This window comes from Lepisma saccharinum, chromosome 13 (assembly GCF_977018435.1).
Source record: "Lepisma saccharinum chromosome 13, izLepSacc3.1, whole genome shotgun sequence".
NCBI lineage: Eukaryota > Metazoa > Arthropoda > Insecta > Zygentoma > Lepismatidae > Lepisma > Lepisma saccharinum.
This window is the reverse complement of record NC_139241.1, coordinates 9,054,174-9,066,972: the sequence shown is the minus strand read 5'-3', so window position 1 is coordinate 9,066,972 and position 12,799 is coordinate 9,054,174. Positions and strand designations below refer to the sequence as shown.

Below are 12,799 nucleotides of genomic sequence, written 5' to 3'. Positions count from 1 at the left end.
GCACTGAAAACTAAAGAATGGATAGGTTTGTTTTCTGATATATACATAATTTATTGTCAGGGCAAATGTAAACAATAGTTCAAGTTATTTATGAAAATAAAAAAAAAGTACACAACAGTTTCTCAGTCACATGGTATCATTGTTTTCAAAGCACCATACCTTCAAGTGGTAACACAAACACCTTGTAGAGTTTGCTTTGTTTTCAACTTTTCATGGAATTTAGTCTGCACATAACATTGCTTAACCACCTTCACAATAATACCTGTAAGAATGTTCTTGTTTTACTACAGCAAAGGAGACCAACAATAAGAAATTCCAAATAAATCTTCCATCCATGGTGGCTAAAAAAGGACTGGTGAGTGACTGCTAGTTAAAAATAGCTTCTACTTTCATTTAAAATGTTTTATATTTCCAGTATATGCTGTGACTGAAATATTCGAAAAGAAACTATTACATGTCACTTATTTTACACTCTAGAATTTTCAGCATTCTCCTGAAAGTTGTCTTAGCATTAAAAATTTGTTATAAAACTGATTTTGACTCACGTTTCCATGGTTGGGCAAGCATTGACAACCACCGTTAGCCCAACGTAAGACCAATGTCAATTTGCCAACAAACGTAAAGCCAACCTTTCCCATGTAAAAACTGACGTTGGCCCAACAGTGGTAGTTACTTGGGATGGATGTAGCCCAGCAAAAATAAACAGGTATGCCAAAACCAAACACCAACAAACCTGAAGGAATAATATTCGTGAAAACCCACCTCAAACATTATTCTGCTGAATGACAATTACCTGTTTATATTTAACCCATATGATTCAGGAACAACTGAACACAATGTGATGGGAAGTACTTAGGAATTCTACCTATAACCTGGACATATCATCATTACTCCTTGAATATCTTGTCTTTTAAGTCCATGCTCCTATTATACAGAGTGTAATTCAGAGTTATTATGAACTTTTTGATTATTATGACATCCATATTTTTAGATAATTGAAGAATAGTATGAAAGGAGAAGGGATATGGGTTGGATGCATTGCTACATAAATAACCTAACCTAACCTAACCTGCCTAGAAAATTTAATTTCACCGTTGTAATGTTGTATGTAACAATTCCAGTTTAACAACTTGAGTTCATGTTGAAAGTAAAGTTTAATTTGTGACAAATTGCACATTGAATATAATTCAGTACCTTAATGTCAAAAAGTTATTGTAATTTCTTTCCATAAACATGAATGATTTGCATTCTAGGATTCTTGAGCACAGAAGACATGTCTTCTCCAGGAAATTATGGACTTATGGATCAAACAGAAGCCTTGAAGTGGATCAGGGATAATATCGTATTCTTTGGTGGTGATGCAGAAAAAGTAGTTTTGTTTGGGAACAGTGCTGGTGGGGCAAGTGTTGTTTTACATATGATGTCACCACTGAGCAAAGGTTAGTGAAATGAACTTTACATATTTCTTGGTAATTGTGGTACAAACTTTCCACAGTTTCATTATTGAGACATTTGGTGATATTTTAACAATAGAGGTGCAACATTGAAAGATCAAAGTAATAAGTAACAAAGAATTGAAGAAATCTCTCAAAGCCTGCATTTTAAATATGAATCTGTCTTAGCTTTATTAAATGCTTTAATGAAATGCAGTAATAGCTACTAAAGTAGTTACCAAACTGATAAGTTGCCTCCCCGACGACATAGTGGTAATGTCATCACCTTGTAATCACGGGGTCCTGAGCTGAGTTTGATACCCAGTGGAGGCACATAGTGGTTTGGATCCCACTTTAAACTTTAAGTCCAGTTCTGATTAGCCTGTCTGTGCATAAAGTAGATTTACAAAACAAGCAAACTGGGAAGTTACCTCACTACTTACTTTCCAAGTAGTTGTGCAATGATTGTTTCCAACCCAATTGTGTCCTCTTTCTTGGAATCTTGCTAATTTCTCTCTTGTATGCTGGGAGTAGCCATAAGAAGTATCCCAGATAGCATGTAAGTTAACTGCAAGTTAAGCATTAAGCAGCATGTGCTATGAAAACTAGTTGCTGAGGAACTAACTGATTTATCAACACACCCAAAAGCTCTTAGAATCACTCAAACTTTGTGATTTTTTGCCTTATTTACATTTATACACTAAATTTTCCTTTGCACCCGTCATGAAGGCAAAATTACCCTCCTTCAGCATAGGTGGATCCTGAATTGCTTTCTGTGAGAGACATCGGGTCATAGGATAGGATGATACATTGGAAACTGTGTTCTCTTTACATCAGCTTATAAGTCTCGTCAAGTTTTTCTTGCTAAAAAATTTGGCAAAATTTCTATTAGGGCCACTTTACACTCAGACAAGCTAATCGGGATCAGACCTTCAGTTTAAAGATCCACTGTACTTCCACTAGAAATCAAACCTAGGGACCCTGATCACAAACATACAGTTTTAATAGTTTGTCACAAACATCAGAAATATTTATATTTTAGAATACACTGTTTTATGCCCATCAATGCACATTTGTATACAGTCTCTTTCCTTATGTTATTATTTGAGGACTCTTGCTCATAGTTCGGTAGTAACATTATTATCTTGTAATCAAGAAGTCACAGATTTGATTTCTAGTGGAGAAACATTTCTGTTTTCAGTAGATAGCAATTTTTGATAAACTCAGTTCTATTCTCTCTGACTGTCTATAAGAGAATATCATGTTGAAGGATTCTCTGTTTTTTATTGCTGGAATATATTTTTTTAAATTTTTGTTGTGATGTAACAATATTACCACTTTTCAAAATACTTAATAGTATTGATCATTTTTGGGAGGGGACATATACTCCTACTAAATCCACCAATGTCCCTATGATTAAAAAGTTATGGATAGACCCCAAAATACACACAAAAGAGCTGTAGTTCACATGTATAAATAATGTGTTTATATTGAAAAATAATTGTAAAACATAAAATGTAAACAATTTGTTGTAACTTAATGTTTTCCATACTCTCTAAACAAGGGTCTATGGGATTTACAGTTAAATAAATAAAATAATTTAATCTGCAAATAGGAAGGAATTCAGTTTTGCATCTTGTATGGCCTCAACTTCTTGCACTTTTCAACTCTGTGAAGAAGCAAAGTATTGCCTTTTCAATAGTGTAAGCCTAGCTTGATGAAGGCGATTCGAGATAAACCGTACTGATTTCATTTATTTAAATTCAATTGATGACTGCATGATTCATGTATAAATTCAAGTGGTGATATTTCTCCACAAAGATGTTAGACAAATGATCTCATAGAAAAATAATTTTATTAAAAAGCGTTTTATCTATCATTATCATTGATACATGAAGAAGCCTCTCCTCAATCTATGTACTATGCATATATGTGCATATCTTCTTGAAAGCAGAGAATGTCCTTTCAACCCATATGCTGATTGCAGGAATTATTAAATGTGAATTATCTCTGGAAGAACTTTGGACAAGTATGATAAGATTAAATTTTTGTTAAGATCAGAAACGGAAAGTTTCGTACACTCTTGCAAAGAATGAATGGCAGCCAGCTTAGTTTACAAAAAAATAAAATCAAAATATAGTCAACAAAAGTTCAATAATTGTTAGTTCTATATATTGGAAAATTCTCACAGTAATTTTGGAAATTGTTGTAATTCAGTGGATAAAGTAATTCTACACTGCTGTTTGTGAAAATTGCAACACCCAGAAATAATAGGCCAAATGAATCCAAACTCGGAGGATGTGTAGAACAGTGTGCGAGCAATAAGTGATTATGATTGCAGAGAGATGGCGTGCATGTAGGCCCAGCAGCGCCCTCTCTTGTGTGACTGGAAAAATCAGTGTTACGCCAAGCTCAGTCAGTGAAGAGGCGTCAAAGGAAGTGGAAACTTGAAAGCAAGTGCTGGTATGCCTCGTCGACGTCAAAGGGTGCAATATCAGCATGTGAGTGAGTTCGAAGGGTGCAGAAAGATCAGTCTCCTGGAAGCGGGTTTGTCATACCGTGACATTTCGGCTCGTACAGGGCATGCTGCTACGACAGTGATCCGTGTGTGGAGCCAGTGAATAGAAGAGGGTCGTACACAGCGACGGGCAGGTACTGGACCACGCAATGTGACCACAGCATGGGATGACCGCCATCTTGTCTGCATGGCTGTAATGGACTGTACAGCTTCGTCCACAGTCTTGGCTTGACGCTGGAGCACTGCAACGGCTGTGGACCTGTCTGCGTCGACGATTAGACTCCGTCTGCTGCAGGCTGGACTGGTGGCACGCATGCCATTGCGTCGGCTTCTATTGTCCAGAAACCACAAACGTCTCAGACTGAAATGGGCACGTGAACGCTGTCGCTGGCATGCTGAATGGCAAAATGTAGTGTTTTTAGACTATTCTCGCTTCAACTTGTCTTACAGTGATGGCCGCATACGTGTTAGATGCTACTGTGGTGAATGCAATCTGGCAGCCTGCATTGTTGAGTGGCATAGCAGACAAACACCAAGTGTGATGGTTTGAGGCGCCGTTGGATACAACATGTGATCTCGCCTCCTACATATTGAAGGCAATCTGAACAGCAACTGCTACATCAGGCAGGTTTTAGAGCCGAGGTACTGCCCCTCCTTCAGGCAACTCCACATGCCATATTTCAGCAGGTCAATGTCCGACCACATGTGGCGAGGAATGTGCAAGCCGTCTTCGAAGAATGATGGGTACCACTGCTTCCCTGGCCTGTACGTTCGCCTGACATGTTGCCCATCGAACATGTCTGGGATGTGGTTAGTCGGCAACTTGTTCGTCATGGTCCTCCAGAAACCACTGTTGAGCGTTTGTGGACTCGCATACAAACTGCGTGGAGGGAGATTCGCCAGGAACATATCCAGGCCCTCCTTGATTCCATGCCATGACGTGTAGAGGCTCTGTTTGCAGCACATGGGGGCTTCACACCATACTGAATTCTCAAGGTCAGAGATCAGATACAGGTCTGTAACCCTAATCATTTGTGTATTGGCATGTACCTAATCTGTGGTATAAAGTTCATTTCAATCATACGTTTCCTTCTTGGTGTTGCAATTTTCACAAACAGCAGTGTAGTATCTGAATTTCAGAATAGCCATTACTTAACGTGTGCCAATAATCTCGAGCATAAAGTCTATGCCGAACTCCATGGTAAAGTGGTTAGAAAGGGTGCAAAATCCTGGATGAGATTGGGGAACTTCCCCCCCACCAACAATATTGATCTCAAAAATCCCCCCCACCAAAAATTTTCAGGGGAAGGGAGAGTTTTTGTTACAACAAACAAAAGATAAACAATTACTTTTAATTTCAAATATACTGTACTAAGAATAATATCGAATACATACACAAATTAGTGTAGTTGTGAGTGTTCAATGGCTTTTCTCTTTCAAGAGATCATTAACATAACCTACATCAATACACACAATAAAAGTAAAACAAGAATGCAAAACAATAATAACTGTGAAATCTAATTGATTTATATTAACATAAAGCAAAAACTTAAAAAAAACTTACACATAATAAAACCACTTCAACTATTTCATAATTTATTAACATATTTAACCAGTTACTAAAGGACGTAGTTTGCTACTTTATAAATATCTGATATATTTAAAACTAACAAATTTATTTATTTTTGGTTAAGTAATAATAATTATACATTTTTAATTTAGTAATTTATTTTGACTATTAATAACATTATAAATATGTATATCATATAATTTAAATGTATGTGTGTGGGGAGGGGGGTTTGTAGATTAAGATCTTTCTCCCCCCACCAGTCTTAAATGATTTCGCATCATGTTAGAACAGCATGCTAAAACACCAGGAGTCTCAGGTTCGAGTCCCCACCAGGGAACGAGTGTTCTTTGTGAGTGTCCCTTCATCAATTTCATCCAATCACCCATCTCAATTGTTTAAATTAGCGAAATGTGGCAGAAAAGCAACTCTGAATAACAAAAATGAAATCAAGTAAAGTCTCTAATGTGAAGCCTTCATTTTATTGCTAATCATGATACATCATTATTATATGCTTTGTTGAAATTCCAACAGTGTATTAACACCTTGCTGCAGACTCTAACTTCTATTATTCCATGCCTAATTCCATTTTTTCTGGGAGAAGAGGTTTTTTTTTCTGTACAAAGCAGCTGCTATATCATGTAAACACTGATTCTTAGCTGCCGACTGTAGGTTTGCACTGGCAACGTCTGATTGTCTCTTCTTTCCCAGAGAGTTTTCATTCAAACTAGGGACCATTTGGGGCTCTAAGTGCATGACCTGCATTCCTGTAAGCATAGGCGTCGCCACTGGGTGGGCGAAATAGTCTCAGCCCACCCATCTGCCAACCCAAATAGAAAAAAATACATGATATATTGCATATTTCATTTCATATTCTCATATACTTTATTTCCGTTGACCCATGTCCACAGGTATGGAAATCATCATATAACAATACATACAGTAATAAAATATTAATACAATTTTAGACAAGGATTTAGTAATGATTTTAAGAACTACTACGTGAAGGATATCCAAATACACTAATAAAATATTAATACAATTATAGACAAGAATTACAGCAATGATTTGATAACTTTTACATGAAGAAAATCCAAATAAAGGAAGAATACACTGTGGGAGTGAAATTACATACAATATTTAAGGCGAGCACAATAATAAGCGAAGAAAAATTTTTGGTGTAAAAATAAAATGTAAAAGTAAATACATATCTTATACAACATGGAAGAATGCAATATGTATACAGAACCGATTAATGATCATTTAGGCACAATAATAGCATATAGTGAATACTTCGTACATGATAATATAAATAGCATAATTCCATTTTCTGTACAATCGAACTCTCTTTGTTGACAATTTATGTAATTTAATATTTACAAATTTAGAAATTCATTTATTGAATGAAAAGAATGTCGTAATAAGAATTTTGTTAATTCCCTCTTCAATTGGGTACTTGATTCCATTGTTTTCATGTGATCAGATAATTTATTATACAGGTGGATACCTACGAATTTAGGACCTTTTTCAAGGAGAGTGGTATTATGAGTTTGGATAACCAGATTGTGATTGTTTCTTGTGTTGTATTGATGTACTTCCTTGATACGTTTGGAGAAACTAGACATATCTTATTTAGATAACGCAAAGTAACAACCTGGTAAAGAAATACAGTATAATGCACACAAAGCAGTCTTAATAATTGACTAACATAACTCAGCTTGACTTAAAAAATGAACGTTTCTACTCTCCAACTCAGTTGGTCTCCTTTTTAACATGCAAAATATAAACATGTAAACAAAACGTCATTTTTTGCATCCTCATGAAACGACGCTCCACCTTCAAAAATTCCCAGAACCCTGCCCATGACCACCGAACCAGAACCCACCAAAAAATATTTTATCCACCCTTGAGCCCACCCTAAGAAAAATTTCTGGTGATGCCACTGCCTCGAAGCCAAAATCTCAAGGCTTACAAATGAAGATACTGAAGTCCCCATGACTCAGGCCTGTAGCTAGAATTGATCTCCAGGGGGGGGGGCTCACAGGTTATCAGAGGGGGCTTTGTAAACAAAGTCCATTTTTCAAAAGTTAAACAGTGTTAAATGAAGGTAAATTATGTGCGTGTGGGGGGGGGGGTCATAAAGTTACTTCGCATGCAGTGTTAATTTATATACTATTTTGATGATACAGATATTTATAATCACACAAAAAATGTACAATATTCAATCATAGTGCCTACAGTGCACTCCAAAGCAATGAAAATCCCCTTCGTTCCCAAAACTTGGGATCTGTTGACCATTGACGCAGATGCGGAGGGAATTCGCATGATGACGTCAAAGTCACAGATTTCTGTCTAAAATGAAGGTCGCAACAGTGGCAGCAAAGGTACAGATAAATAATGTAATAGCTGCTGTTCATGTTATGTGAATTTATCCTTCACCAAAGTTGTGAGCAAAATAATATGTGCTGTCTACATTTTCAATCTTCACTGCAAAAAAATTATACAAAATAGTTTTACGTAATGTAAAACTGCCTGGCTACGGGCCTGTTGAGACTTGCGATGTAATAAACAGGAATTTCAACACTATCGACCGGAGTTTATGCAGAACTTTTAAGAATGTTGCCATATGGTTACATTTTACTGGAACTATTAAAGTGTAGGTCTAATTTACAAGGCTTAAATCATGAGTCTTTTTCATTCAATTTTCAGGTTTGTTCTCAACTGCCGTCGCCATGTCTGGTTGCACATCAGCTCCCTGGGCCATCCAGAAGAAACCTCGACAACACGCAGAAGCTCTGGCCGCAAAGCTCGGGTGCCCGACAGATCCCAGCCCTGATATAGTGGACTGTATTAGGTCATTTACACCGGATTCAATCATGAAGGTGCAGTAGAAACTTTAAGTAGAGTTCAGGAAGTCAAGTTATCTTAAATGTGCAAATAAAATTTATTTTTTCATAACTGATAACATGGTATGCAAATAATTACAGTGGCAGGTGTGGATCAACAGGCTCCTCCCAATCGCCAAGTTTTTAGTATATTATTGTGCCTAATATTTTTGAAGACTTGAGTGTTCTGTCTAATCATCCAGTTTAACAGGTTTGAGAATATTTTTTAAAGTTCGATTTAAGTCCACTTTATGTGATAGGCTAAGCAGAACTGGACCTACAGGTTAAATTTGAATCCAAATCCGAATCACTGTGCAATATGCCTCAAAAGGGGATCGAACCCAAGAACCCTTGAGAGAATAGGTTTTTGTTTTCTTTGTTTATTCTTTTACCCTTCATATCGTATCATTCAATTTACAATAGCAATGGAAAGAATTATGATAGTAACTTAATAGGGCCTGGATTTTGATGACCTAAAAACTTTGAAAAATGACACAAAAATTCGTACAAAACTCAATCTGCTTATTGAAAATAGTATATATATTCCAAGACAAACAATTTAACAATTACTTCTTCACCTTGGTGTGTTGTACGGACTGTGAATAAGAAACTCGACAATGTTGCATTTCGCGATTTTCAGACAGGCTTTGTTGCGCTGGTAGTTAAACACAGATAAACAAGATAACATTCAGACAAAACAGAAATTGTTGAACTTCTTATGTTTAAGTATGCAATGACAAAATTTTTTTAGAAAAATGACCTAAAAATGACACAAAATTTAAAAAAAAATACTGAAAAATAAAAAAATGACCAAAAAATTACCCAAAAAATTACATTTCTTCAACATGAGAAGGGTGTTCATGATTTCTGTACTAGTTAGCAATGTCTACATTACACCAGTTAAAAGATGAAATGTCAACAAAATCCAGGCCCTGAACCATCGATTTCAGCCTTAAGGGTGTAAGGGGTGACCTTCCAATTGTCAACCTCACTTCCACATAGTACACCATGGACTGCATTTTGCACATGAACGAGGCTCTGGCGACTGGCCCTATGGCTATAATTCTGTGTGTTTTGTCATGTGTTTTGTCCTTATGTGTGCTGAGTGCCTCTGAACAGCCTCGGCTTTTAACCGGTCAGAATATTTTGATATTTTAGTTACGACACGACATTAGTTATGTTGTTTTAGTTCTCATAAGGGGCTGGACCAGTTTGTGAAATCCTAGGGGGGCGAGGGAAATTTCCCCCTACCAACAATCTGGGCCTAAAAACCAACCCCCACCAAAAAGTTTCGGGTGGGAGAGTTTTGTTACCACAAACACAAGATAAACAATTACTTTAATTTCAAATATACTGTACTAAGAATAATATCGAATACATACACAAATTAGTGTAGTTGTGAGTGTTCAATGTTTTTTCTCTCTCAAGAGATCATTAACAAATCTACATCAATAAGCACAATAAAAGTAAAACAAGAATGCAAAACAACAATAACTATGAAATCTAATTGATTTATATTAACATAAAGCAAAAACTTATGCATAATAAAGCCACTTCAACTATTTCATAGTTTATTAACATCTTTAACCAGTTATTAAAGGACGTAGTTTGCTACTTTATAATATCTGATATATATAAAAGTAACAAATTTATTTTTACTTTTTATAACATTATAAATATGTATATCATATAATTTATATGTACGTTTGTGGGGAGGGGGGTTTGTAGATTAAGATCTTTCTCCCCCCCACCAGTCTTAAATGATTTCGCACCCTGGGCTGGACCCCGTATAAAGTGATAGGTGCCAAATAGCCTACGTGCTGATGCACCCAAAATTTTAAATTCAAATTCAAATTTTCCAGCCTTGCATCACTATATTGCAAAACATTAGTCTAATCTCTAGAAGTCGGAAGTTACCTTTGTTCCTGTTCACAGTACCATAGTGTAGCTTAGGTACCAGGGTGAAATTCACATCTCCCCAACTTCTAGATCCGCCACTATGCAGAGGAACCTCAATATTACCTAAGGTGAGTCACATAATTATTCGGACAGATAAGATTTCGGAATATTTACTGACGTAGTCGTGATATAATACGATGATAAATGTTTAATGTTTATTTAACAAAAAAAACACACAATATGAGCACACTGTTAATTATCTTCAATTATGTTTAATATAATATATTAGTAAAATATTTTCATTAAACAAAACAAACATTTTTTGTTGGTTAAACAAAATTATTCGGACACATGGAAGGAGAAACAGGAAAACACGCTTGAAAAGCAACGAACAGAAATATCAGTATCTGGTAGGCATCCCTTTCATTTTTAACACCTCGGATAAACGATTTGGCATACTTTCTACCAATTTTCTGGTGTACACTGGCAATACGTTGGCCCATTCATGTTGAAGTCTCTCCTTGAGGTCTGCCTTCGAGGTTATAGGTGTTTTCCTCACTTCTTTTTCCAACTTACACAAGAGGTGCTCAATGACGTTCAAGTCTGGAGACTGCGGTGGAGGATGGAGCGCTTTTGGGCAGTTGTACAATAACCATTCTTGTACTATGCGGGAAGTGTCCTTCGGGTCATTATCTTCATAAAACATAAAGTTACAAAGAATGCCCATCATTTCAGCACTAGTCTTTAGATTTGACTTCAGAATGTCAAGGTAACGGTACCTGTCCATTGTCTGTTCGATGAAAGCCGATTTACCAATGCCTTGGGCCGACATGCAGCCCCAAACCATTACGTGACCACCCTCGTGCTTCACTGTTGCTTGCAAATTTTTCCCTCGGAGCTCCTCATTTGGTTTACGCCACACTGTTACCCTCCCATCTGACTCACAAATATTGAATTTACTCTCGTCAGTGAAAATTACCCGATTCCACCATGTCTGATCCTTTCCTAAGTGTTCCTTTGAGAACACCAGTCTTTTTGTCCTGTTTGGCTTACTTACAAATGGCTTTCTCCTGGCTACACGGCCATGATAGTCTGCCCTTCTGAGCACTGTTCGTATAGTTTCAGGATGACTATGCTTTCCACACTTCTCAGCTACCTCGACACACACCATTGGAGCACTCATCTTTGGATTTCTTAAATTTTCCTCACGATTACTGTCTCTTCTCTGGGGGAAAACATTCTTGGTCTCCCTGTATGATCGTGGGACTCGATCCTGTCTTCATCTTTAAATCGCTTAATAATATCTGCAACTGTACTTTTTTTCATTTTCAACATTGAGGCAATTGCACGGTAAGTTTTACCCTTAGCATGGTGCCATATCACTAACTGACGTTGTTCAAATGAACTTTCCTTTCCTCTTCGCCCCATTTCTACATAGAAAATGTTCTTATATCACAACTTTGTTAAACAAAACGCGATCGTAATTGCTATAGAAACCTACAGGAAACCAGAGTTAATATATATGAACAGAGTATACATACATCAATCAATCCGTAAATCGAAATTGTCAATGTATCGCAAACTTACGTTAACATTTACTATGTGTCCGAATAATTTTGTGGCACTATTTTTGCAATGGTAGGGATTCATCCTTCGTTATATTGTTGCTGATGTTTTTTAACTTTTTATCGTCCAATTTTGTGCTAAACATGACATTTTTTAAACGAAAATCAACTTCAATGCTGTACACAGATTTCACTCCCTTCCCGCTCTTAAACGTTAGAAATTTACTGTGTGTCCGAATAATTATGACTCACTGTATTTCAGGGAAACACGGTGAAGAAAGTGAAAATGCAGGAAAGTGTAAAATGCAGGTAAACTTTACAGCGTTTTGCTCCATTTGGATCATGATAAATGCATATATAATGGTGGAAGATAAAAAAATTTACAAACATAAAACTGGGGTTTCACTGTATCATAATAATACAGCTTACTAAAACTTGTGTAGATGAGTAATGGAGCTGATGTTATGCATGTGGATTCTTTTCTGAGACACTAACTCAAAGGTGGTGGTGGTGATGATGAGAAGCAGGGCTCAGATGCCCATGAAAAGTCATACTTTTTCAGGCTCTTACAGACTTTGCTAAACACAAGTGTAGTCCATAACACTTCAGTTAGAAGCACAAAACATTCTTTTAATTTTCCATTTTCTTGCATTTCTTGTTATTGGTCATTTTCAGTAATTTTGAGGTGTGTTTTAAGAACAATATTTAACCAAGAATTTTCGTTATGTCGTATACTTTTATGAACGGTGGCCATGTGGTCTAAGTTGGAGTCTATTGGGGTAAGTGTGACAAATTTTCATGAGATTTCAGCCTGTGTATGGGACCTCTGGTGGGAGTGAGACCGGCAGTTGGTAGGTAGGTACTGGCCCTCATGGGGTATTACACCACAGGTTATTTAATTTATAAATATAATTTCCTTCCACAAACTGATG

The 12,799-nt window shown here is 36.6% G+C and overlaps 1 protein-coding gene across 1 annotated transcript in view; it reads left to right on the top strand.

Moving 5' to 3' along the window:
* Positions 1 to 12,799, top strand: part of LOC145997128 (carboxylesterase 1E-like) — a 293,171-nt gene that overhangs the window by 257,032 nt on the left and 23,340 nt on the right. Inside the window, exons 4-5 of the mRNA XM_083133758.1 lie at positions 1,254 to 1,439; positions 8,228 to 8,400. Coding sequence (XP_082989884.1) covers positions 1,254 to 1,439; positions 8,228 to 8,400 — 359 coding nt within the window. The remainder of the gene's footprint in view (positions 1 to 1,253; positions 1,440 to 8,227; positions 8,401 to 12,799) is intronic.